At 37.1% G+C, this 25619-nt stretch overlaps 2 protein-coding genes across 5 annotated transcripts in view; one reads left to right on the top strand and one right to left on the bottom strand.

Annotated features, from left to right (window-relative positions):
- The first annotated feature begins 7 nt into the window (after positions 1-7).
- Positions 8-9364, top strand: TRMT5 (tRNA methyltransferase 5). Of its 2 annotated transcripts, XM_053602558.1 has the most exons (6): positions 8-217; positions 1016-1098; positions 1302-1957; positions 3616-3740; positions 5016-5667; positions 5984-9364. In XM_053602558.1, the coding sequence occupies exons 1-6, from the start codon at positions 152-154 to the stop codon at positions 6067-6069; spliced, it is 1668 nt and encodes a 555-aa protein (XP_053458533.1). In that variant the 5' UTR covers positions 8-151; the 3' UTR covers positions 6070-9364. The 2 variants fall into 2 exon arrangements, with proteins under 2 accessions (XP_053458533.1, XP_053458532.1); XM_053602557.1 differs by lacking the exon at positions 1016-1098 and having other exon boundaries at positions 98-217; positions 5984-9360.
- Positions 9365-14110: 4746 nt separating this feature from the next.
- MNAT1 (MNAT1 component of CDK activating kinase) overlaps positions 14111-25619 on the bottom strand; it is a 290256-nt gene continuing 278747 nt past the window's right edge. For all 3 annotated transcript variants that reach the window (XM_053602544.1, XM_053602545.1, XM_053602546.1), the window contains one exon: positions 14111-14566. In XM_053602544.1, coding sequence (XP_053458519.1) covers positions 14405-14566 — 162 coding nt within the window. In that variant the 3' untranslated portion in view covers positions 14111-14404. The remainder of the gene's footprint in view (positions 14567-25619) is intronic.

The following is a 25619-nucleotide window of genomic DNA, read 5'->3' as shown; positions in this document are numbered from 1 at the left end:
ATCTGCTAGCCTCTACCTTGCCCCGCGATCCCATCGCAAGTCGCGCCAGAGGCGGAGCCATCTGCCTGGCCTTTCCGGTGCCCGTCCCTGGCGGGGCGGAGAAGACGGGAGGGCTGCGTCGCGCTCTGACGCCCTCCCCGGGCGGCGAGCCATGATGACGTCAGCGAAGCCCGCCCCTCGGTCTGCGACGGGTTTCGGAGCCGCGCCGGAGCATGAGGTGAGGGTCTGGTCACCGACCGAGCCGGGCCACGCCAGGAATTGGAACGGTGCAGCGCTGAGGTGGCGGCCGCGGCGCCCTGGGCGGTTCCAAGGGCCTGAAGGTCGAGGCGGTGGTACCAGCCTGCCCGGGCTGCTCTCGGCCTCGTGCCGCCCGGGCCCGGAGACGTCGTGGGGTCACCCACCTGTCCACGCGTCGCGCCTAGGGCCGGGGTCGATCCTTTGGGCACATCTTGCACATAGGAAACCGAGGCTCGTATTAAGTAATGCACCCAGGGTCGCCCAGATGGTTAACTGCTGGACCCATTTTGAACCCTAACTGTGAGGTTAAACTTAGTTGCTTTAAGGGATTCTGGAGCAGAGCCCTTTCCCATTACAATTAACTTGTTTGGTATTTTAGAAGACAAAGTGAATACCAAATACTGTGCGCATAAACTCAATGGCGTTGTTGTTCTCCAGATACTGAAGCCTCTAGGTAAGGGCAGGACGTGTGTCAGTAAAGCATCAAAGACTAATAACTTGGCTGTATACTAAGAACATAAAAGGCAGTCAGACCTTGCTCAGTCACTTACCACCAAGGAAGTGGTGGGTGAGTTTAGTTAACTTCTGAACTTTAGTTAACTCATGTACAAAATACGGATGCTATATTACAAATCTCCCAAGATTGATGTGTATAAAGCATTTGGCACAACATGTAACACAATAAGCACCTATGGGAATATTCTAATAAGTATTTCCATTGGTTAATCATATAAACGACCATTTCATTTAGAGATGATCTTTTAACTCCAAATTTCAGCCTTGTGTAGAAGATTGTGGGTGGAAAGGTTCATTGATTGTAAGAAGGCTGATGCATCAGGAAGCCCTCTGTCCAGGCACCGGGTAAGTTGAAGGTGCAGATTTATTATCCACCACTAATAAAAGCCATCCTATTCTGAAAAAGATAGTATACTTTCCAAATATCACTAAAAGTTTTATGCATTTAGCAGGGTATTTGAAACAGTAGAATGTAGATTTAAATTCCCAAAAACCTTGTGAATATGTTAGTAGCTTTATGACATTTCTTAAATGAATATTTTTTCTAGGATCTTACGGAAGCCATTTGAATTCTCAAGACGACTTCTGAAAGTGGAAAGCTGCGGCATAACTGAATTACAATCTTTGATTCCACTAGCTTGGACATCGTTGACACAGAAGCTTAGGAAAGCACCTGGTATTTCCTTAATGGATCAAAGAAAAAGATTCTCAACCATGCCAGAAATAGAAACAAATGATAGAGACTTTGAATTGTTTTCACCACCCTCTGATGTTCAAGGCATGACAGAGCTTGATAGAACAGCTTTTAAAAAGACAGTCACCATTCCAGTGCTTAAAGTGAAGAAAGAAATAGTCAATAAATTGATGCGATCACTTAAAAGGGTGACACTGCAGCGCCCAGGCATAAAACGTGTGATTGAAGATCCAGAAGATGAAGAAAGTAGACTAATTATGCTGGATCCCTATAAAATGTTTACTCAAGATCCTTTTGAGAAAGCAGAACTCAGTATTTTAGCACAGTTTAATGTCATACCACAGATATCTGAGTATAATTTGGAACTAACTTATGAAAACTTTAAGTCAGAAGAAATCTTAAAAGCTGTGCTTCCTGAAGGTCAAGATGTGACTTCAGGGTTTAGCAGAGTTGGACACATTGCACATTTGAACCTTCGAGAACATCAGCTACCTTTCAAGCATTTAATTGGTAGGTGTGTCATAGTAATATTCATGTACTAGAAAGGAAATTGCAAATTTTTATTTTTTAAAATGCCAAATTACAGATACAGGACTTTTTTATCATTATAACCTTAAGCTGAATCTTGAGCTACATACCCTCCTTTGAGGGCCATTTTGGAAAACCAAAACCCTCTTTAGAGTCATACCAAGCTGGAACTATTGGTCCAGGCTTTTGCATACACTGATATTTAAGTGTAGATTCAACTTGAATCATTTGCTTTGGAAGCTGCATTGAACAGAGTTCTTTTTGGTACACGAGACTTATTGGGCTTTCAGGACAATGTTTAATACTAGCTCTTATAATTTGTTGTATCAGGAAAAAATGAAAGACAGTTGTTTATATGTTTTCATTGATTCATCCAACCGATCTTCTGTATGTCAGACACCATGCTTTGTTTTTTAGTGCTCCTAGCCTAAATTCTCCAGATTATTATTTTTTAATATATAGTAATTATATTTTCAGCTTTAAATGTAGCACTTAGTATTTTGCATGGATAGGATTCATTTAGAACTGTGCTGTTATGCATTTCCTTTGTTTTTATTGATGAAAGGGACTGATAGTGGATTAGTGGCAACATAATAAATTCTTAAACAGATCCTTATAATTATGAATTAGTGCCAAAGTCAAGTCTAGGCTTTCCTGTGAGTCTTTGCCTAGCCTAACTCAAACATTCCTTTGGCATTCCTATGACCTCTTTCATAAAAGGGCACTCATAAGTTAAAAGTAAAACATTTTCATACAACAGTAATTTCAAAGCTTTCACCATAGACCTTCAGGATAGCTTTTTAAAAATTTTTAATTTCATTCCTTATTTCAAACTAATTTCTATTCCTTAAAAGTTGAGTTGAATTAAATGAAACAGAACAGGATAAGAGCAATGACTGACTAGAGCTTATTAATACTGTCATCTTCAAGAACAAATTCTGGTTGTATTTCAGCATATTTGTAGGACTGAATACTAACTTGCAAATAGTTATCTTTCCTTAATGCAATGAATAGCATATAGATTTTTGTAAAAATTTTTAAGTGCTAACAAAAACTGATTAAAGGACATCAATATGTCATTTCTGTTGTATTATCTTTGCAGCCCTTCTGCTTTGATAAGTATTTGACAAAAAGAACAATTTAAGGGACATTTTATTTAGATAACACTCTAAAGAACCTTTGTTTCTTTTATTTGGAAACATTGTTTTGCTGGCATAAATTTCCAAAGTGAGGGCATGTGCTTCAAATCCACAGTAAAACAAACATTTGGTTTGAGGCCAATGGGGACAGGAAGATATTTTGCTGTTTTCTGAGAGAGACCATTTGCTGCCAGGGTCCTTATCTTTCCTTTGTTTACTTATATTGGAACATTTGAAAGGCTTTAGAAAAACATGCACAAATATTAGGTATACCCAAACTCTTCAAAATTTTTTCTTTAAATATTACCCATACATTTTTTTGTGAGTATTGGATTCTTTCAGACATTAACTTTAGTAATCTGTTGAATTTTTAGAATTGCTTGCCACATTACACACACGACGTATAGTGTTTACCTACAGTTTGTTTCACACTTGCACTTTTAGCCAGGATTTTGCAGCCAGTAGTCAGTATTTGTTATTAATTGTCATCTCTTCTTTTAGGCCAAGTTATGATTGACAAAAATCCAGGGATCACCTCAGCAGTAAATAAAATCAATAATATTGACAATACATACCGAAATTTCCAAATGGAAGTACTCTCTGGAGAGGAGAACATGATGACTAAGGTATATTTTATTGTCTCCAAATACAGTATATATCAAGATTAATATTTAGAATCAGGATAGAAGACAAAGATTAATATTAAAAGTATGTGAGAATGTGAGTACTCACATATGTTATTGATAACATTGACAAAGATACTCCATCATTAAAGATTTTTTCATTTATATATTTATTAAAATAAATTGCCCATTGACAGGTTAAGTGATAAAAAAGGAAGTTATACAATAATGTGTATAAAGTAGCTCAAAAGACATACTTAAGCCTTGCAGGCCATACCTGGAAAGACTTTCCGTTGGCGGAAACTTGCAGAAACATTTCCAACTCTGGAACCTTAATAATATGGCCAGAAGCATCTGATGCAGTTGGGAGGGTAAAAAATATGTACAAATTTGGAATTCAGGTCTAGGAAAACAGAGATTGAAGATACATCTCTGAGATTTATAGAGTTAGGAACTTTTCTGGCCTTTGATTTTCTATCCATAAACTAAGGGGCATGGATGATGGCTGAGATCATATTCCATGACTGCAGTTTTACTTTTATTTTCTGTTTTCTAACATGTTTATGATAGACCCAAAAGAAATGGTATAAAGTCATAATTTTGAGACTTAACTTTGCGCTATACCTTAAGTTTACCTGTGACAATTCACATTTGGGAAAAAAGGAAAATATGACAGTGATTCATCCTATACATTGGCTCTAACTTATAGACATGAAATTTGCAAAGTCCATTTTACAATGTTTCAAGTAACTGTCTTGAAACATTGTAAAATCCTTCAAAATTCAATGATATATCTATCACACGCCCCCCCTCCCTCCCCCTTACAAGCTGAAAAGTAAATAAGGAGGGAAGCTTGTTAGCCATGTGGAAATGTTATCTGCTACTTAGGTTCCCACCAACAAGATATATGTGGTGTGTTGTTTCAAATGATAGACCTTTTTCCCCCTTTCTGGTGAGGTAAGAGACTATGACAGTTAATTGGCCTATCTGAAAAATTCCTCATATGATTTGGCTCTTTAGGATTGAAATGGAGAATGATTTAGCTTTGAAGAGATGAATTTTCTTGTGAAAAAGTCTAATGTGAGATATTAAGTGGCCTCAGAAATGCATAAAAACCAGTTGTCTAATTAAAATGCCTTTAAATGCACTGTTATCTGCTCCTATAGAAATTAATTTCAATGTGCTTATGCTCCTATGTGCACACACAAACACTAATATCAGTGGTTGGAATTTAGGGCCAAGAAAGACAGTTAATCGAAAGCATAATACCTTTTTCAGGTTCGAGAAAATAACTACACCTATGAATTTGATTTTTCAAAAGTCTATTGGAATCCTCGTCTTTCTACAGAACATAGCCGTATCACAGAACTTCTCAAATCTGGGGATGTCCTATTCGATGTTTTTGCTGGTGTTGGACCCTTTGCCATTCCAGTAGCAAAGAAAAACTGCACTGTATTTGCCAATGATCTCAATCCTGAATCCTATAAATGGCTGTTGCACAATTGTAAATTAAATAAAGTGGACCGAAAGGTGAAAGTCTTCAACTTGGATGGGAAAGACTTCCTCCAAGGACCAGTCAAAGAAGAGTTAATGCAGCAGCTGGGACTGTCAAAAGGAAGGAAGCACTCTGTGCACATTGTCATGAACTTGCCAGCAAAGGCCATAGAGTTTCTTGGTGCTTTCAAGTCACTTTTAGATAGGCAGCCATGCAGCAGCGAGGTCCTTCCCACAGTGCACTGTTACAGCTTTTCCAAACATGCTAATCCTGCTGAGGATGTTCGGCAACGAGCTGGAGCTGTGTTAGGCGTGTCCTTGGAGGCCTGCAGCTCAGTTCACCCAGTAAGAAATGTGGCCCCTAACAAGGAAATGCTGTGCATCACCTTCCAGATCCCTGCTTCTGTGCTCTACAAGAATCAGAGCGTGAATCGAGGTGAACAATTTTGGGGGAATCAAATGTAAACTATTAATAATTTTCATATAGCTTTCTTTGGGCTACATATATATATATTATTTAGTTATTTAGGTTCATGACTTCTTGCCATTCAGTTGTGAATAGTTTCTCCCCAATATTACAAATTTTAGTATGGTATACTATTCAGTCTAACAAAAGCCTAATAAACCTATAAAAATATTCTTCATGTTTAACTAGATTAAAAATCTTAAAAATGCCTATACTGCTTGTTTTATAGAAGTATTTTTAGCTGCTGAATTTCTTAGTTAAAATAGGTTTTCTGGATTTGTTACAGAGAATCATGAAGATCCACCTATTAAACGACAAAAGACAGATGAAGGCTTTCCAGAAGAAAAAACACAGATTGCTCCAAATACTTAATTGGAAGTGTTTTCTCCATCTCCCCACAAGCCTTTTGTATGATTATAATTTATATGATTTAATAAAATTTTAGCATCCAGGTACTTAACTCTTAAACTCTTTGTACTTTGCCCTGGTGTCTTATATACTAAAGATTGTCAAACTAAACTTTAACTTGAGAAATAAACACAAAATCCTGAAACTCCCCCAACTTCTTTGGCAAGAGGACCCCAGAGGAACCTTCTGAATTCCTGACCATGATGAGACGGACACACCTCATTATACCCCCTCTCTTTTGCAGCATAGACACAACTGACGAGAACTGATGTTAAAATAGAGTTCATAAGCTTAAGGAAATGCACTCTTTGTGTCAGTAAGATACCATTTCATGAACAAGATGTAAGGCCATGCCAGGCAAAGGTTTAGTCACATACCCTTACATCTGAATAAACCATATTCTAATTGTCAAAAAGTTTTTCTTTTTCTCTAGCAGCTAAACAAGCTTTGGCAGTATTAAAATAATTATGTAAGAATTCATCCATAGCTGACTAACTGACCTCCTTACTCCACAAATTATGGACAAGAGAATGATTTCAGTAAATTTCACCTGCTGAGAGACCATCAACTGTAGACTGTTTCTAGCGGGTTTACAAGGCTATGCACTTGAATGCCTTTGTGTCGCTGCTTCACCCCCTTTTGACATATGGGGCCCAACTGTAATACATTTAAAGTCTTCACCCCAAAGTAAACATAGGGTACATCACATGTAACTTACATGTTTGCCTTTCAAACATTCATTAGGACCCCCTTCATAAATAATCATAGCTCCTATCACTTGCTGAATATGTATATTTGGCCAACCGTGTCATCATAAAGGTTCTACACCAACCTCTCCTTCAAAGTGTATGTTTCTGGGCTTCACCAGAGGCTTATGCTTTCCAGCTTATCAGGACAGCCACCTTGTAGGCTGCAAGGCTTTATAAGAACGTCTCCTTTCTAAATTTATAAATTTGTAATTTTCATGTGGATATTTTGAAATAAGTCCACTAAATATATTCTTTATTATCTAAATTATATATCATAATTATATAATTATATATTTTATAATCTATTTAATTTTCATTAGATAAAATATGCTTAAATATCTCTCTTGGAAAATAGGAAAATGGCATGCTAACTAGGAAGGCACTAACTTTGTAGTTATCCTTAGTTGAAGAGTATAGCTAAATTTTATATAACTACTACCAATTAACTATCACTATAAAAATAATACAAAATGAGATTTAGATTACGGTAGGGAAATATATCTGCAGGAAAAATCTAACCCACCACCTGTTTTTGTATGGGGTGTAACCTAAGAATGTTCTTACATTGGCAAATGGGTGAAAAAGATTGGAAAGAATAACATTTCTTGATGTGGAATTGTATGACCTCTATTATGTATCAATTTTAAAAAGTAAAAAAGAACTGAAATTTGAGTTTCAGGGTTCTTAAACTTTATTGGTACGTACCGTGCTCATTTCTTTACATACTGTCTACAGCTGCGTTCTGGATACAACAGCAGAGTCGAGTGGTTGCAATACAGACTGGATGTGACTCATCACTTCACACTGCTGCTTGGCACACTACAAATCATAGTGACACGGTTGTAACTCAGTAGCATGTTGAGTGCCCTGTATATCACCAACCTACCTTGTATTATTTTTATTACCAGTGCATATCCATCATGTCAAAACAAGAAAAGTGGACTTTGCTGTAATTTCAAGGGATAGTGGGATATGAATTATTTTGATACTGAATTAGATGACACAGAATCAATAGCTGAGCTAAAAGAATAAAATAAATATTGACATTATCCAACAAAGCATCCCCACAGTATTCTCAACTGATAGGCAGTGATAGGCAGGCAACTGTCTGAAAACTTAGAAGATTAAAATGGAAATACCACATCAAGCAAAATTTCTTCACAAAATGAAAACGAGGCTGCAAACTAGGTCCAAGTGACTATAATTTGTTAGCCAAAGAAAGCTATATACTGATGATGAGTTAATTGCATAAGAGTACAGCAGCTAATGAAATGGGTCTAGAAAAAATTTGTTTAAGACTCTTGACCTGGTGGCGCCCATAGCTCAGTTGGCAAGGACACCAGCCACATACACCTAGGGTGGCGCGTTTGAACCCAGCCCGGGCCTGTTTAGCAACAATGACTACTGCAACCAAAAAATAGCCGGGCGTTGTGGCAGGCGCCTATAGTCCCAACTACTTGGGAGACTGAGGCAAGAGAGTAACTTCAGTCCGAGGTTGCTGTGAGCTGTGACGCCACAGTACTCTACCAGGGTGACAACTTGAGACTTTGTCTCAAAAAAAAAAAGAAAAAGAAAAAAAGACTCTTGACCTTACGGCAAGAACAGTTGCTTAAAGATTTAAGGACCTTGAGAGCAACATCAACAGTCAATTAAAAGGATAAATGATTCTCAGTGGTTCTTTGACTCTTTATGAATTGACCAATGTCATTAATACTAACTCAGTTCTTGTTCATTTGAGGCATTAATGTCAAGTTTGAAGTGACTGAAAGGTTAGCCTTTGAATATTCCATGGAACAACTATGAGTGGATATTTTCAAAGAGGTTGAGAAAACACTAATTCTGTACAACCTAAAGTATGGCTTGGCGCTCGTAACACAGGGGTTATGGAGCCAGCCACATACACCAAGGCTGGCGGGTTTGAACCCGCCCCAAGCCAGCTAAAACAACGATGACAACTGCAACAAAAATAGCCAGGTGTTGTGGCGGGTGCCTGTAGTCCCAGCTACTTGGGAGGCTGAGGTCAGAGAATTGCTTAAGCCCAAGAGTCTGAGGTTACTGTGAGCTGTGATGCCATTGCACTCTACTGAGGGCAACAGAGTGAGACTCTGTCTTAAAATAAATAAATAAATAAAAAGAAAAAGGGATTAGTTTGAGAAGTTTACAAAGCTCAAAAAAAATTTAAGGAGTTTAAGTCTATGGAGTTTAAGTTCAATATATTTATTATACAACAGCAAGTATCCTGCAGAAAATGTTTGAATCTATCATGTGTTACCGAACCAGTATTGCCAGTGATACACTCTTCTTTGATGACTTTAAACATCCTCAATTCTTTGAATTTTGTCAGAAATTAAAGCTGATTATCCTGACTTAAGTTTGATTTGTTTAGCAATTGTAAACTGTGATTGCAATTTTTTAACTGGGGGCCAAGGCTGAAATTTTTCTTAACTGGAAGAACTACCCTTAAACACTTTTCTTGAACACTAAATGACTTTGAAAATTATCTTTTGTTGAAGACTAATATAATAAAGCAAAACAAATTTAACATGAAAGATATTGTGGTAAAGTCATTCCAACAACATTTGAATCATAACGTCTTACTTTATATATTTTTCCTACTATCAAAAATTAAAACCAGGAATAAGATTTCTATTCTCACAAGTTAGCAGAAATAAACTTTTCTGAGTTTAGCATTTTTTGGTGCAAGTACAAAGGAAATTTCCCTGTTTCAAAATTTATTTAACCATAGTTGAGATTCCACCTAATCTTCAGTTGGAAGTGATTAATATGCTATGTAATGACGTGCTAAAAGGCAAATATCAAAGGAGGAATCTAATAGAATTTTACAAATGCTTTCTCAGTGATGAACATGCTCGGTTAACTGCCTATACTCTGAATTGATGCCAGTATTTGGCAGTACCCATCTGTGTGAAAATACTTTTAAATATGAAATGTGTAAAGATCTCATTATTATTAATATTAATGATAATTAAGGATAATCATTAACAGGTGATCATTTACACTTACTTAGATCTCCAATTAAAGGCAATATTATTCCTCTGAAAAGGCACTACAAAATACTGTATTTTGAATTTTGTTAATAAAAAAACTGTGGCAACTGGTTTTAGCTCACTGTATAAATACCTACGTAACTACATAATCTCTTCAATTTTGCCGTTAGCCCACAACCTAAAAGATTTACCTTCTGGCCCCACAGAAAAGGTTTGGGGACGTCCGATCTAGACCATTAATTGTAAACTCAAATGCCTTCAGAAGCCTGTCAGGTAATGTAAATGAATGGAGGCAATCAATGGTAAGAAGTATAGGAAATTAATGAATTGGAACTCTCATTTCTTATTTAAAAGCATTTAAATCCAAACTGTTTGGAAACTTGACCCAGGTACTGTATGGTGAAGTGCAAGCTAACGCAGTGTGTGTGGTGAATGTTCCTGTTCGTACACATCAAGTAGTAAGACTCTTTCTTCCATTTAGTCATCCCTTAGACAAAATGTGCAACATAACTGTAAAGAAAACAGACTCCCTAAATGTTTCTGTTAACATTTTTAACTTCTTCCCTCTTTTCCCTTGGAGTGAATGAGTAGATAAATGAATGTGATTATTTTATTTATTTATTTATTTTTTTATTGTTGGGGATTCATTGAGGGTACAATAAGCCAGGTTACACTGATTGCAATTGTTAGGTAAAGTCCCTCTTGCAATCATGTCTTGCCCCCATAAAGTGTAACACACACCAAGGCCTCACCCACTTCCCTCCTTCCCTCTTTCTGTTTTCCCCCCCCATAACCATAATTGTCATTAATTGTCCTCATATCAAAATTGAGTACATAGGATGCATGCTTCTCCATTCTTGTGATGCTTTACTAAGAATGTCTTCCACGTCCATCCAGGTTAATACGAAGGATGTAAAGTCTCCATTTTTTTTAATGGCTGAATAGTATTCCATGGTATACATATACCACAGCTTGTTAATCCATTCCTGGGTTGGTGGGCATTTAGGCTGTTTCCACATTTTGGCGATTGTAAATTGATCTGCAATAAACAGTCTAGTACAAGTGTCCTTATGATAAAAGGATTTCTTTCCTTCTGGGTAGATGCCCAGTAATGGGATTCCAGGATCAAATGGGAGGTCTAGCTTGAGTGCTCTGAGGTTTCTCCATACTTCCTTCCAGAAAGGTTGTACTAGTTTGCAGTCCCACCAGCAGTGTAAAAGTGTTCCTTCTCTCCACATCCACGCCAGCATCTGCAGTTTTGAGATTTTATGATGTGGGCCATTCTCACTGGGGTTAGATGATAGATATCTCAGGGTTGTTTTGATTTGCATTTCTCTACTATATAGAGATGATGAACATTTTTTCATGTGTATGTTAGCCATTCGTCTGTCGTCTTTAGAGAAAGTTCTATTCATGTCTCTTGCCCATTGGCTTTTTTCATGTGGATTAATTTGAGTTCTCTATAGATCCTAGTTATCAAGCTTTTGTCTGATTGAAAATATGCAAATATCCTTTCCCATTGTGTAGGTTGTCTCTTTGCTTTGGTTATTGTCTCCTTAGCTGTACAGAAGCTTTTCAGTTTAATGAAGTCCCATTTGTTTATTTTTGTTGTTGTTGCAATTGCCATGGCAGTCTTCTTCATGAAGTCTTCCCCCAGGCCAATATCTTCCAGTGTTTTTCCTATGCTTTTTTGGAGGATTTTTATTGTTTCATGCCTTAAATTTAAGTCCTTTATCCATCTTGAATCAATTTTTGTGAGTGGGGAAAGGTGTGGGTCCAGTTTCAGTCTTTTACATGTAGACATCCAGTTCTCCCAACACCATTTATTGAATAGGGAGTCTTTCCCCCAAGGTATGTTCTTGTTTGGTTTATCGAAGATTAGGTGGTTGTAAGATGTTAGTTTCATTTCTTGGTTTTCAATTCGATTAATGTGATTATTTCATTTAAATCTAGAGCCACCTTAGACCTTTAGATGTGATACCTAGTAAATGAATTCTTTGATGAATCTACTAGAAAATGACAGTTGGGAAGCTCATTTGGGACAATTTTTAGTTTTGTTAACTTTTTGACAAATTTTCTGCCACCTTAAAATGATTACATTTAACAGCTTAAAGCTTCTAAGAGCAGTTTAGGTATTTACTGAATCAAAATAATGAATACTTATTCCTTTACACCTAAACCAGATACATAATAATGCATCCTAGCTAGGATATAGGAGTATTCTATACCTTAATATCTGTTAAAAGGGAGTGTAAGTTATTTTATAAAATCATTTTCTACATAATGAATTTCTTAGAACTTCTCTGGGTATCAACAAGATCATTTAGTTGGTATCATTTATATCCCGTAAGAAGAGCCAAATGCTTGATCAGTAAAACCTCCTGGAACTCTTACAGTTTGACTACCCAGACCTCATTTTAACACAGCTATTATTTGACTGTCATCTCAAGAACATGGACTTTGGAGTCTGACTACTTGAGTTCAAATCCCAGCTGTGCTATTTTTAAGTTGTAGGAATCTTGGCAAGTTACTAACCTCCATGCCTCAGATCTTCCATCTGTTAAAATGAGGAAAATAATAGTAGCCCTGTTGTAAGGACTAGGTGATACATAAAGAAAGCCTGAGGCACAGTCCTGGCACATAGGTAATACAGTAGTTGTGAACTATTATCTCAGGACTAGTGTTGTAATAATGTTAAAAGCTTAATTAATGTACATGAAGACTTGTACAAACTTTGTCTCTGAGAGAGGCAATCACTCAGAGGATAAGGGATAAGCACCTCAATTTAGAATAGTTCTGTTGTTTAGTGAATTCAGTGAATTGTCATAAGGTTATTTTTCACCATTCTATTTGATTTAATAAGTCAATTAATAACTTCTAAATTTGGCCGACTGAACAAAGTACAGTATTTTACCAAGTGTAAGATATTTACACACATAGAAAGGTTTTGGAATTTATTTGTCAAACCAGGTACGTGCAATTTCCACAATAAGGTAGGTTCAAAACAACTCTTGGAAGCTTTTGAAATGTTTTAATGATTAGTTCATTCTCTTAAAATTCATTATACAAGGTACTGAAAATGAGTAATAGTATTTCTTTTTAAAAGACTGGATACCTTATTTTTGCAATTGGGTACCACAAAGCCTTAACTGTAAATTCAATGTTCTCACTATTCTTTGAACAGATTTATAGATGGTACTTAAAAAACACTAAACTTTAATGACATAATCCCTAATGGATATAAAGAATAAAATATGCAGCCTGGTAGAATATAGGCAGAACTGAACCTTGATTTAAAAAATGAAACCAAAATGAACCTGTGTTCTAATTCTGGCGCTATATTATATGACTCTAAATTGGGAAAATGATCTTTATTATGTACTCAATTATTTGATGCTTTGGTTTTCTCATTTATCAAAGATAGAAGTATTGTAAAAATGAAGATATAGTCCTAAAATCAATACCTGCTTATTAGTAAATTAAGATGGAGCTTGTAACATATGGATATTCCGTCCCAATGTAGCCACAAGTCTTGTTTCGCATAACTTTCCACCCATAAAATTACCATCTGTTGTAATGGAGATTTGAAGGGAAATCTTTTAATTTCCTTGAGAAATGATGTCCCTTATCCAGTGGTCTATATGTAACAGATGGATATAAGATGGAGATGTACAAATATCATACTATCCACATTCAAACTCTTTAAGCAAAACCCTGGGTATAATAAAAGCCTTTGAAGTTTCAACAGAAAACTCCATCAGGATGTACCATTTACACACAGGGCAATTTCACTGAAAGTGTACCACCTTTTCCAGTCTCTAAGGTTTCATCATAAAATGAGCTCATATTGGAGGTGAAGGTGTCATTTAAGTATTAAATTTTATTAACTTCTTTGAATTTGTCATTAAAGCAGGTTAATGATATATTCTGCTTTATCCTAAGTGTGGCTCACAGCTGGGAACCATCACACCTTGATCAAGGTTTGCCTCACTTTCCACTGCTCAAAACAGGCATTGAGTCCTTAATATTGAGTGAATATTATCACAGGTCAGATTTTACTTGTCGCAACCTGCTGATTGAAGGAAATACATCCATTTGTCTGGGTTAGTATTAAGAAGACAAGGAAAAAAAGAGAACATTTTATGAGAAGAAATAATAGACTTGGGTATTAACACTAAATGTTGTAATAAAAATGGCATTTTAAAATGTATTCAGTAAAACACCGTAATAAGAGAAAACCCACAAAACTTAATATAAAGTCTAGCTTTATTTTTGAAAAGATTTTTACAAGTCTGTCAACCTTAAACATACATATGAATTATTTATTCCTCTCTTCCATCAGATGAAGCTTACTGCATCAATCTCTCTCAGAAAAATGTAAGTAAAAACTATTTTTCTAAATATATATCCCCTATATTTGTTTCTTTCTGAACATTTCTCTTTATAAATACTTTAACACAGCTGCTTATGGCAGCAGTGTTCTGTGCAGCTGCACACAGCTATAGTTTTATGAGTCTGCTTCACTTTTGCTAGCTCCCAGGTTCAGCTCCAAGGTCCAAATCTTATGAACAGACAAATAAAGGTTAACTGGGCTGCCAGAAAAGCCCACTGAATGCATCTTGTAGAGCTCTGTGACAAGCAAGGGAAGAAGTGTAGCCCCCAGCAAGGTCCTGTGGAGAGGCAGCTCTGACATGGTTTAAATACCTAAAACAAAACAAAAAGTATAGCATTGACACAGACAGCACACACAAACTGGTAACATTTTTAAAAACAATAGTAAAATTTACTCAATTCTGAAGAAGAATTCTGAGATTGAAATGTTTGACTTTTATAAATGGATTATTACCATTCAAAAGGAAATCCGAAGTTAAGGTACACAGAGTGCCTTTAAGTGCCTAAACCAGCACTAAATTACAAAGTAAATTATAGTGTGGTTTCAAAAGTAATACCTGCAACTAAAATGTTCAATGTTTCACAATTTTCAGGGCTGATTTGTTTTGCTGGCTGTTGCTTGAGTACCTGACTAAGGCTCTCCCTCCTGGCACACAATTAACTAAATACACAGTATCACAAAAATGTTGTATTACTAATATTTAAAGCAAACTCCTAAATACCTAAATAAATGGGGAGGGGAGAAAACATGCTAGTTTCTTTAAAATTACTTCAACATTTCAAAAACATATTGTCTCCTTCCCTACAGGAAAAGAAATCTTATAAGTTACATGTCTAAAAATCTCTGAGATCGTTAAGATAATGTCTGAAAGAGTAAAAATAGAAAAGTCTTTTGAATCGATCTTGGAAGACAGTATAATACAACAATCTTATTCCAGTTATGCAGTCTTTTTTAGCAATAAACACTTTCTACTTTAACAAAACAAGCCTTAAAAAAAAGGACAATCCTAGCCAAAGAAGGGAATTTGTTAGCACCACCATCAATACCGCTGGAAACCAATATTCTCAGCTTTTCTTTGACGCTCAGTTTAAGAAACTACATTGTTTCTTTAAGTCTCAGGAAGTAAAGAGCTTCACCAACTTTAGAATTAATGGGTATGGCAAATGAATAAATCAGGTTCCAGAACATTTTAATAACCTGGAACTTTTTCTACTCATTCATTCAAACTTTCTATATTTAAAGACCTTAACGCATGAGCAACTTATTACTTCTAACATAATAACAGTCTGTTTTTCATGTGTATCTATGCTTAATAACCTTGTGTAATTAACACATATATGAGAGCTTAAGAGTCCAAATAGAAAAAGTGGTCAAAGAAAGAGACAGACTAAGCTCCTGGAATTGGCTGTAATTTATTCACACTTCCACAAATCAAGGTGCTAATTCGATTCTTTGGTTCTCTGCCAACGGTGAAAGAAGAAAGGGGAAAGAGAAAGGGAATTAATATTTACTGAGCATCAACTTTTTGACAGTATATTTATGTAGTAAAACATATTTGGCACATATTGAAATCTGTATACTTATTTTACCTATATATAATACTAATATCTTTATGATATATAATGTATAATTATATATATATAATACTAATATAGTAAATATATAGGCAGCCCCTGAATTACCAACATCTGACTTACATGCAACTTATACTTACAAAAGGAAGCTATTACAGTAAGTGCCCAAGTTATAAATATCTGACTGACATACAATTTGTACTTATAAATGGAGGCTATTACAGGTAATAGGTAAATGTACCTGTTCCAACTTACATTCAAATTCAACTTAAGAATAAACCTACAGAACCTATCTCACCCGTAACCCAGGGACTGCCTGTATTGTAAGATAAATAAAATATAAAGGATATAATTAAAATATTTAAATAAAAACGCTAATATTTTCTCCCTTATATACATGCATTCCAGTTTGGAGACTACTGTTATTAATTAGTCGTTGTCTATCCATCCTTTGATAGAACCTTAAGTCCCACAAGATTCAAATAGGGATTCGCCAAAACTACCACAGGGTATTAAAGTTAGTTGCTTCTTACCTCCCTGGACACAAAATTAAGATTCTGATTCATAAGAAATGAGGTATGTGTTAAGTGTCTGCAAGAAACCTAATAATTTACCTGGCCTCACTGAGAATTCAATAACTATCATACAAATAGTAAATGAGGAATATTTTACAGGTAATTTGAAAATAAAATGTTCCATTTCTGATGTAAGTGTTTAGCTAACTTTTATCCACACACCAGATGATGTTGTATCATCCTTTCCTTTCTTCAGATGCTTCAAGGAAATCAGTCTTATCTCTTAACAGATGGTCACTACTCAATTTGAGCACTGCAGTAGAATGTTTTTCAACTGTAAGAAACCAACTATCATAAGTGAGTACTGATTCTCATAGCTGTAAAACAAACCACTGTGCAACTAACTGTTTTGATTCTCCACATCTTCGCATAGCTCGCTTCTGGGAAAGTTGAGTCATACCCTCCCTGGCTTGGTAACTGGAGCATAAACTTGCAGTGTGCGTACAGCTTTTTATGTGTTATCCTGAGAAACTTGAAACAGCTGCACTGCTGGCAAGAAAACACAGGACCACCAGTAAAATATCGAAAACAGTTGCATCTTTTAATTTATGACTGTGCACTGTTTCCATGAAGAGTATATAAAGCAGTTCAGTTTTTAATAGGTAAAATGTAATCAACAGTCATACTCATAGATGCCATAAATGTGTAAAAAGAGTTTACCTAAAATGATTAATTGGTTGAAAATAGTATTTCTTGAACATGGTCATAATCAAGAGCAATGAGCAAATATTTTTAAATTTGAGTTATTAATGCTAAGTTATACAATTCTCACTGCCAAAATCAAGTCAATTAAAATTTCTTCGCATAGCACTGAAGAAAACGCACTTCCTCTCTAGCAATCATTTACATTGGACATGTCTGAGAGTGTAAGTCTTTAAGAATCCTGCTTATTTACATTGCTGTTTTTGATCTCTAGGGCTACACAAGACCATTACTGTTAAGTATTTCAAAATATTTTCACCATAGCAACCTATATTAATTCTAATAAAAAATAAATAAAATGAAATTCATTCTTGTTTTTTAATTGTGGGCTTTTATTTTCTAGGTATCTCAACTCAATGCTTTTAAACCCTTTAGTTATTGTGGTGTGCCAAAGTATTTTAAAGGATCTGTCACATGAAACCACACCATGAGAATTCAGTGTTTTGCCTACTTTTTCACCTTAACCCACATCTGTGTTGTTTTAATTCTTTCACAAGCATTGCCAGTACATCACTGAATAGGATTCTGGGTTTTCAGGCAGAGGTCACTATCATTTCATACACAACTTTACACAATAGAACGAGGGAGAAGTCTTAGCCAGTTTATTCCCACAAGTCAAGCCCAGTTGGGTTATTGAGCCTTGAAGTAATTTCTCTATCCAATTCTAGAACACTATTCCTGTCTTTCATGAGTTTATTTTAAATATGTATAAATCTTATAAGCAGAAACCAGGAAAGTAAAAAAGAGCTTTGCTTATTTTGATATCTATACCTTATTTTTATTGAAAGCAGACCAAACTCAAAGATTAAAAAAAAAATACTTCTGATTATTTTCTTAATAACGATTTTAAAAATATGTTTTCCAAATCACGTCTAAGATCATTCTTATACAAAGGGCATCTCATGCCCTAATTCATGCTCTGTTTAAAGTTACCTTCCTTCCCTATTAAAATCCCTTTCAAAACGATCTTAGAGAAGGGGTAGGGAAAAGGAGCACCATGAGCATTAGAAACTACTCTTGAAGGTTTGTTCTGAATTTTGATTTCCTATACTATCATTTTCTTCTGTTACATTTAGCAGCTTTTACTCCCAAAGAAGGTGGTATAATTTACACTTAGCTTCAGAAATACTTCATTTCCTCAGTTCTTTAACATGAAGGTGCCTCTGAGATTGCTCTTTTACTATTTTCCTTACTTTAAAAGCCCTATCTATATTGACCATCTGGCTGAGGTCTTGGACTCAGCCCTGTTAGTGCTATTCAACAACACACTCTGAGCTCTTTCTCAGCTAGGGGCAGAGGCTGGGGTTGTCGCTCAAGTCTAACCTGTTCGTGAGAACCTCTGAAACATATTGACACCAAATAATCAAAAAAAAACTTAGAATTTAAACTGAAATGAGAAGCTGAAGTTTATATTAGTTTTCCTTCTCAAATTATCGGGCTTTATGGAGGGTTAAAAATTTAGACCAGTTCAAACTAAGAAAGGTAGGGAACTCTAGGGACTAAGACTTTCTTTTTATAAGGTGGCCCATTTGAAGTCTGCATTTAACACCATCATGAATTAAACAGACAATAAAACAGCCCCAAACAGAGATGTGTCCCAGCCCACAAAATTCAAATATAAGTGTCACTAAGAGAGATCAGCCAGGGTGGTGCCTGTGGCTCAAAGGAGTACGGCACTGGCCCCATATGCCAGAGATGGCAGGTTCAAGCCCAGCCCCAGCCAAAAAATGCAAAAAAATAAAAAGAGAGAGAGAGAGAGATCAGCCATCTGATTTCCACTATCCTGACCAAGAGCTCTGAGAGAAAGTTCAGCCAAAGTTATAAATAATATACATTAACAACTAAATGAGAATTAATATTTACATTAACAATCTCAATGGGATTTGAAAAATAACCAGAGCAATAGTTTGCTCTGACAACTATCACTAAAAAACAAAGAAAAATTCTGAAAACTAAGGTTTGTGCTTAGATGCCCTAACCGAATCATGGTATCATAATAATAGACAAACTATTTACAGAAGGATGGATAATCACATATTTTAAGGTAAACAGGAAAAAGGCACTACCAGTTAGAAATAGTTTATAATTCTGAGGGTAATTTGGCTATAAAAACACATGGCTACATGAACTCCAACCAAAAGTGCAACAAACTTTCATAGGCAGTCATGATGTTACTTTTCAGCTTATCATCCAGCCAGCAAGTGAAAATATAGCTCGAATAAATTATAATTAAAGCTGATTGCAGAGTTATACCAACACCCTTGGGAAGAGAGTAAACAATTATGCCAGACATTTAGACCATCCAAACACCAAAGCTCATATTTAGAAATTAAAAGCCATACAGTATCCAAGTAAACAATATGGTTTAGATTGCTCAGAGAAGGCTTACTGATGTATAAATGAAGTCAACTGCAATTTATTACTATCAAAAAGCATACTAGGAATTTTGGGATAGAAAAGCTATGGCCGAAAGTATAGTTCCATAATGAAAGGAATACGTCCTTGATTTGGCTGTAGGCTATACCCTGTTTCCCCGAAAATAAGACAGTGTCTTATTTTAAGGTATGCTCCTAAAGATGCACTAGGTCTTATTTTCAGGGGACGTCTTATCTTTCCTGTAAGTAGGTCTTATTTTCGGGGAAACAGGGTAGAATGCCTAGAAGATAAAGTTACTTCACGGTAGCACATTCTATCGTGTTGTGACAGTCCTGAGTAGACTATCTGCTAGACTGACAGGCTTATCCATGTAATATATACAAACACTGGAAAAATCTCAGGAAGATGTGCTAGGAGATAAATTTGAATGGGACCATGACAACAGTAAAAAGTAGCCAATAGATATGATTTTTAATAAATTTTAAATGTGCTTCTCAAAATCAGATGTTCATCTCAGCAACAGATTATTATAATATGCTTGGCTAAGTTAGGTATTATTCTTATATGATCATATATCATTATATGATCAGATGAGATTACACAATAATGATATAAATAATGTGTTTACTTATTGATTCTTAAAACATTATGATACTTATTCCTATCACTTTATTCAAGATAATATGTAGGGGAGAAAGGGGAATACTAAAAAAACAAATCTAAAAACAGCAAATAATATAAAACCCTAAATTTTGTGTATCCCAATAAGAAACAAGTTCTACTTCTGTGGACATAAAATAGATATTATAAAAATAAATGTCCTTGTTTTGAGGTTTCTTTTATAACATTCGTTAAAAAGTCTATTGCCTGATTCTGGTTTGTCCAATGTAATTTTTTACTACCCTGTTTCCCCGAAAATAAGACACTGTCTTATATTAATTTTTGCTCCCAAAGATGCGCTAGGTCTTACTTTCGGGGGATGTCTTATTTTTCCATGAAGAAGAATACACATTTATTGTTCGCTGTGTCCCCTCCGCTCTGATCCTCCTGTTCGTCCACACGCATCTGCGAAAGTCTCCTCCTCTCTCCCGCCCCCGCTCACCGCTCACTCCGACCTCCGCTCCGCCTCCACACAGCAGTGACGTCAGGACTCCGCGTATGTCACTGGTTGCTAGACGCCAGTCGGGGTGGCCCTAGCAACCAGTTTACGGTAAATTAATTTTCATTTGGATACAGAGCCTGGGGGGGCCTTATTTTCAGGGGGATGCCTTATATTTCACCCAGAAGGAAACCTATAAGTAGGTCTTATTTTCGGAGGATGTTTTATTTTCAGGGAAACACGGTACCATGAATTTCATGTTAGTAACAGATGTGTGTCAAAACTTTCATCATTTCTTTATAAAAGCTGAATGTATCTGTCCCTAAGATGACAAAATGCACAAATTCAGATATATGCAGCTCAATTATTCTTAAAAAAAGAAATTACACAGTGCCTCCTATGTGCGAGGTATGGAAACAACATTGAGAATAAAACAGAGATCAAAACTCCATGTTTTTATGGACTTTATAATCCAGTAGAAAAAAGACATTAAATACTGAATATTATGAACGAGAAAGTCAGGATTTGGCGAGTGTGGATATAAAGGGAAGTCAACATGAATAAGATTAGAAAAGGTCTCCTGAAGAGAATGACAGTAGGTAGGAAGGGAAGGGAGTACAGCGGGATCTAGGCAGACCGGGGACACCTACTAAGTTACGGAGGACATAGCATGTATTGAGAATTTAGGTGAGAGGTTCCAGATGAGGATGGGGCTAGAACCGTAGACAGAATGTATATAGAAGGCTGGCCTTATAGGAAATGTTAAAACTGAATTTTATTCAAAGGGCAATGAGAAACCACTGAAACGTTATTATTAAAAACCTGGTAATTTACATAGGACACGTTAGCTGCACAACGAATTAGAAAAAAGGCAGGAGTTTACGACAGCCTCAAAAGAATGATTCTGTATTCCAGGCCTAAGACAATGGTGCCTTGGATTAGGGCAGTGGCAGTGAAAATAAAGCAAAGCACTGGTTCAGGGATATTTAAGGGGCAATTCAGTGACTGGTTATGGCGGGGGGAGAAAGACGTGTCAAGGTCAATTTTCAGGAATCTAGTCAGGTAGAACAGGAAAGATGCTCTAATAGAGATGATGAAAAACTGGAGAAGAAAATAGGAATAATAGAGGAAAGAAGGGACAGATTACCAGTTTAATTTTGGACTTGAGTCTGAAGTGATTACAGTAGAGACATGGGAGTGACAGCTGGGTATATGGGCCATGACAAGAAATGATTTGTGGAATGAAGATACCGATTCGGAGTTATTTGTATTTGATAGTATTTGAAACCATAAGAATAGGTATTAATATTTAGGAAGAAGGAATAAAATAATAAAAAAGGAGGTGTTGGGTGGCGCCTGTGGCTCAAAGGAGTAGGGCGCTGGCCCCATATGACAGAGGTGGTGGGTTCAAACCCAGCCCCGGCCAAAAAACTGCAAAACAAAACAAAACAAAACGAGGTGCTAAGGCAAAAGCCTTGAAAACTACAGCATGCCGTGGTCTGACAGAAGAATCAAACATGCTTCAAAGTGAAGCATGTGTGGTAAATGCTGCTGTCCCCTGCCAGTACCTCATAAACTCTCTTCCCTCTCCTCTTGACTTGCAAAAAATGTAGAAGCAAAGAAGGTATAAAGCCACATAGGAAGTAGGGAGATTATAGTCAACAGATGCAGGGACAGGGTGACCAGTAAGATTTTTCTACCCTGGGACTCCAAGGGGCATATTCACAGTATTTACAGCAGGGGTGTTTCTTATAGCAAAACCACAACAACCCAAATGTCCACTGACAAAAGAATGGATAAATTTGTATATAAAGGAATAATATCAAAATTGAAAAACAAAGGAACAACAGCTATATGCATGTATCAACACGGTTGGATCTCACAAACTATATTGAACTAAAAACAAAAAATAAGTTGAAGAACATATAGAGCATGGTTTTATTAGTATAAAATTCTGAACATGCAAAACTAAACATGAAACATATAAATGTATAAACATATAAATATAGATGTTAAACATATATAAACATATAAATATAGATGTTAAAACTATAAAGAAAAGCAAGGCACAATGTCAGCAAGTTAGGAAATTAGGAGAATCCAGCTTTCATTCCCCCCACAAAAAACCAATAGTTGGACAGATATGCATGAATAAAAATAACTCTGGATGAGCTCAGGAATCCACATGAAAAGCTACATAAATACTATGGAAGAAAAAAACTCAAGAATAATTACACAAAAAAGGGGAGAAAGGACAGTTCCATTTTGCCTGCATTATCCCATTGCCAAGGCTAGCACTGCTCAGCACAGAGTGGGGACTCCCCAGCTTGTAAGTTCCCCTTTCATGGAAATGGAGAATAGGGTGAAAAACCAGCTTTCCAGCCTGTTAGGCCACTGCCTGAACCACCACCACCGAGTATCAGTTACATCCCACCCAGATCACAGGAAGACTGGCACGAACGGAGACAAGGAAGAAGAATGAGAGGTATCCATACTGGCCATCAGTGGCCTTCTCTGCTGAGGACTCTGCAGCCCTTGCAGCTGCCCCAAGAGCTCTCATCACTGAGGATACCACAGTGTTAATTTAGGTGGACCCTAGCAATTTGCTATACAGAAGACTCTAGCAAGTTTTTGCTGCTGAGGGATCCAACACATCCCTTTCAGGTTTGGCGACACTGAAGGGTTTGCAGTTATTTGTCTTCCTGATCTCCAGATGCCTAAGCCATCAACCCTTTCCCTCCTCCCTCCCCAGGGCCACATTGGCTGAGGGGCCAAGTACAACCACTGTATAAGTGACTGCAAATAGCCCCAGCACCCACTGCCCTGTGCATAACCATGGCTCATCCCTGCAACTAGCCCAGGCTCTTATCACTGGCCCCTCTACAATACTTGTGCCCATGACTGGCCCCTGCAGCCACATCCATGTATGCTGCCCAGCAATAAGCCTATGGCTCTGCAAGTGCACGGTCACCTGACCCCTGTCATGAGTCTCTAACACTGGCCACAAGCTCACAGCTAGTCGTTGCAACTGGGCATATGCTTGGCACTAGCCCAGGACCCCACAGCTCAGCATATATACTGTCTGCCTAACCCCTGTGGGCTAGACTCTGTAACCATACACACCACCAATCCTGACTTCTATAGCCACGCCACCAGCCTCCACTGTCACATGTGTGCCTACAGTTGGCCCCAACCCCTACTCCTGGCCCCAGCCCTGACCCACCCAACTCTATGCATGTCTATCCCTGGGCCTTGCTGCTACACACGTAGATGCAGCCAACCTTCACAGCTGAGCACATGCACATCATTGGCCCAGCCCCCAACAATGCCTGCCTCAGTCCACTGCTGCTAGAACCAGAGGCACTGATGAAGACTCAAATAGCCCTTACAGCCAGTGGAGACGTCCTGCAGCCCTTGCCACCAAGGGTCGTACAGAGGCAAATGTCATAGGCCATAAATGTCTGACCCTACAGAATACTGTGCCCCCTGATACTCAGTACCTCTTACTACTAGACTCAGTATCACAGCACACTCAGTGTGTACCCCCATGCACATACACACACAGGTGAGTCTTTCTTTACAGAAGCAAAGAAAGTCTGAAAGAGGTCAATCCTTCCTCCAATGTACATATACCTATCTATACAAGGCTACAAGGATCATGAAGAATCAGGAAAATACGACGCCACTAAAAGAAAAAATTCATTTCCAGTAACTGAACTCAAAGAACTGGAGATCCACAAACTGCCTGACAAAGAATTCAAAATAATTCTTTAGAAACCCCAGCAGAGGCTTGGAGCCTGTACCTCAAGCGGATAAGGCGCCAGCCACATATACCAGAGCTGGTGGGCTCGAGTATAGCCCAGGCCTGCCAAACGACAATGACAAATACAACCAAAAAATAGCCAGGTGTTGTGGCAGGCACCTGTAGTCCCAGCTACTTGGGAGACTGAGGCAAGAGAATCGCTTAAGCCCAGGAGTTGAAGGTTGCTGTGAGCTGTGATGCCAGAGTGAAGCTTGAGGGTCTGTCTCAAAAAAAAAAAAAAGAAAAGAAACCCCAACAGAACACAGATAAACAAATTACTGAAGTCAAGAAAACAATACAAGAACAAAATAAGAAGCTTAACAAAACATTAAAAAAAGGAACCAAATGAATTTTGTAGGTGAAGAACTCAATAATTAGATCACTAAATTTAAAAAGTAAATAGTTTCAAAAGCAGAAGCAAAAGTAAGTGAACTTAATGGCAGATTATTTGAAATAACTCAGAGAATAAGGAAAAAAAGTTTGAAAACAGCACAAAGAAGAAAAATAGGTGATGGGGGTGGGCAGAAAATTTATTTAAAGAAATAATGACTAAAAACATCCTAAATCTAGAAAAATACATAAAACATGCAGGTATATGAAACTCAATAATCAGATTCAACTCAGAGAAGACTTCACTAATACATATGATAATTAAATCATCAAAAACCAAAGACAACAAGTGAATTTTGAAAGAGACAAGAGGAATATCACATATAATGGAACTTCAATAAGTGTATCAGTTAATTGCTCAGTAGAAACTACAGAGGCCAGGAGCAAGTGAGATATAGATTCACAGTGCTGAGAGAAAAAAAATGTCAATCAGAAATATCATATGCAGCAAAGAAATGAGGAACAAATAAAAACTTTACCAGATTCCCCCTAAAAATTTAAAATTAAAAAAGGCTGAAACAATTCATCACCATTAGATCTGCCTGCTTTACAAGAAATGTAGAAGGTGGGGTCAGAGCAAGATGGCAGACTAGAAACATCTCCCTATTAGCCACTTGCAGCAAGGCAGGAGAAAGAAAACTCCAGCCTTCTCTGTCTGGGGGAAGCCTACCTGGAGACATCACACTGAGGGGCACAGTAAAGCAGTGGTAGACCACAGCAGCTAGCACGGAGGTCTGGAGGTGAAGAAAACCAGCACGGAAGATGGGTACATGGAAACAGGCAGTCCCACTGCAGAGGACTGGGTACAAAAAGAAGCTCCCTAGCAGCTTTTTGATTTGGGGCTAT

This window comes from Nycticebus coucang, chromosome 9, assembly GCF_027406575.1.
Source record: "Nycticebus coucang isolate mNycCou1 chromosome 9, mNycCou1.pri, whole genome shotgun sequence".
Classification (NCBI taxonomy): domain Eukaryota; kingdom Metazoa; phylum Chordata; class Mammalia; order Primates; family Lorisidae; genus Nycticebus; species Nycticebus coucang.
Note: the sequence above shows the minus strand (reverse complement) of the source record. Positions and strands in the feature narration are given on the sequence as shown.

What these genes read in the sequence shown, in the direction of transcription:
- TRMT5 (XM_053602558.1), top strand. Translation starts at nt 152, where the DNA reads ATGATGACGTCAGCGAAGCCCGCCCCTCGGTCTGCGACGGGTTTCGGA. An exon ending in ACCTTTCAAGCATTTAATTG is followed by an intron (nt 1,958 to 3,615) that starts GTAGGTGTGTCA and finishes CTCTTCTTTTAG; the next exon opens with GCCAAGTTATGATTGACAAA. An exon ending in GAATCAGAGCGTGAATCGAG is followed by an intron (nt 5,668 to 5,983) that starts GTGAACAATTTT and finishes GATTTGTTACAG; the next exon opens with AGAATCATGAAGATCCACCT.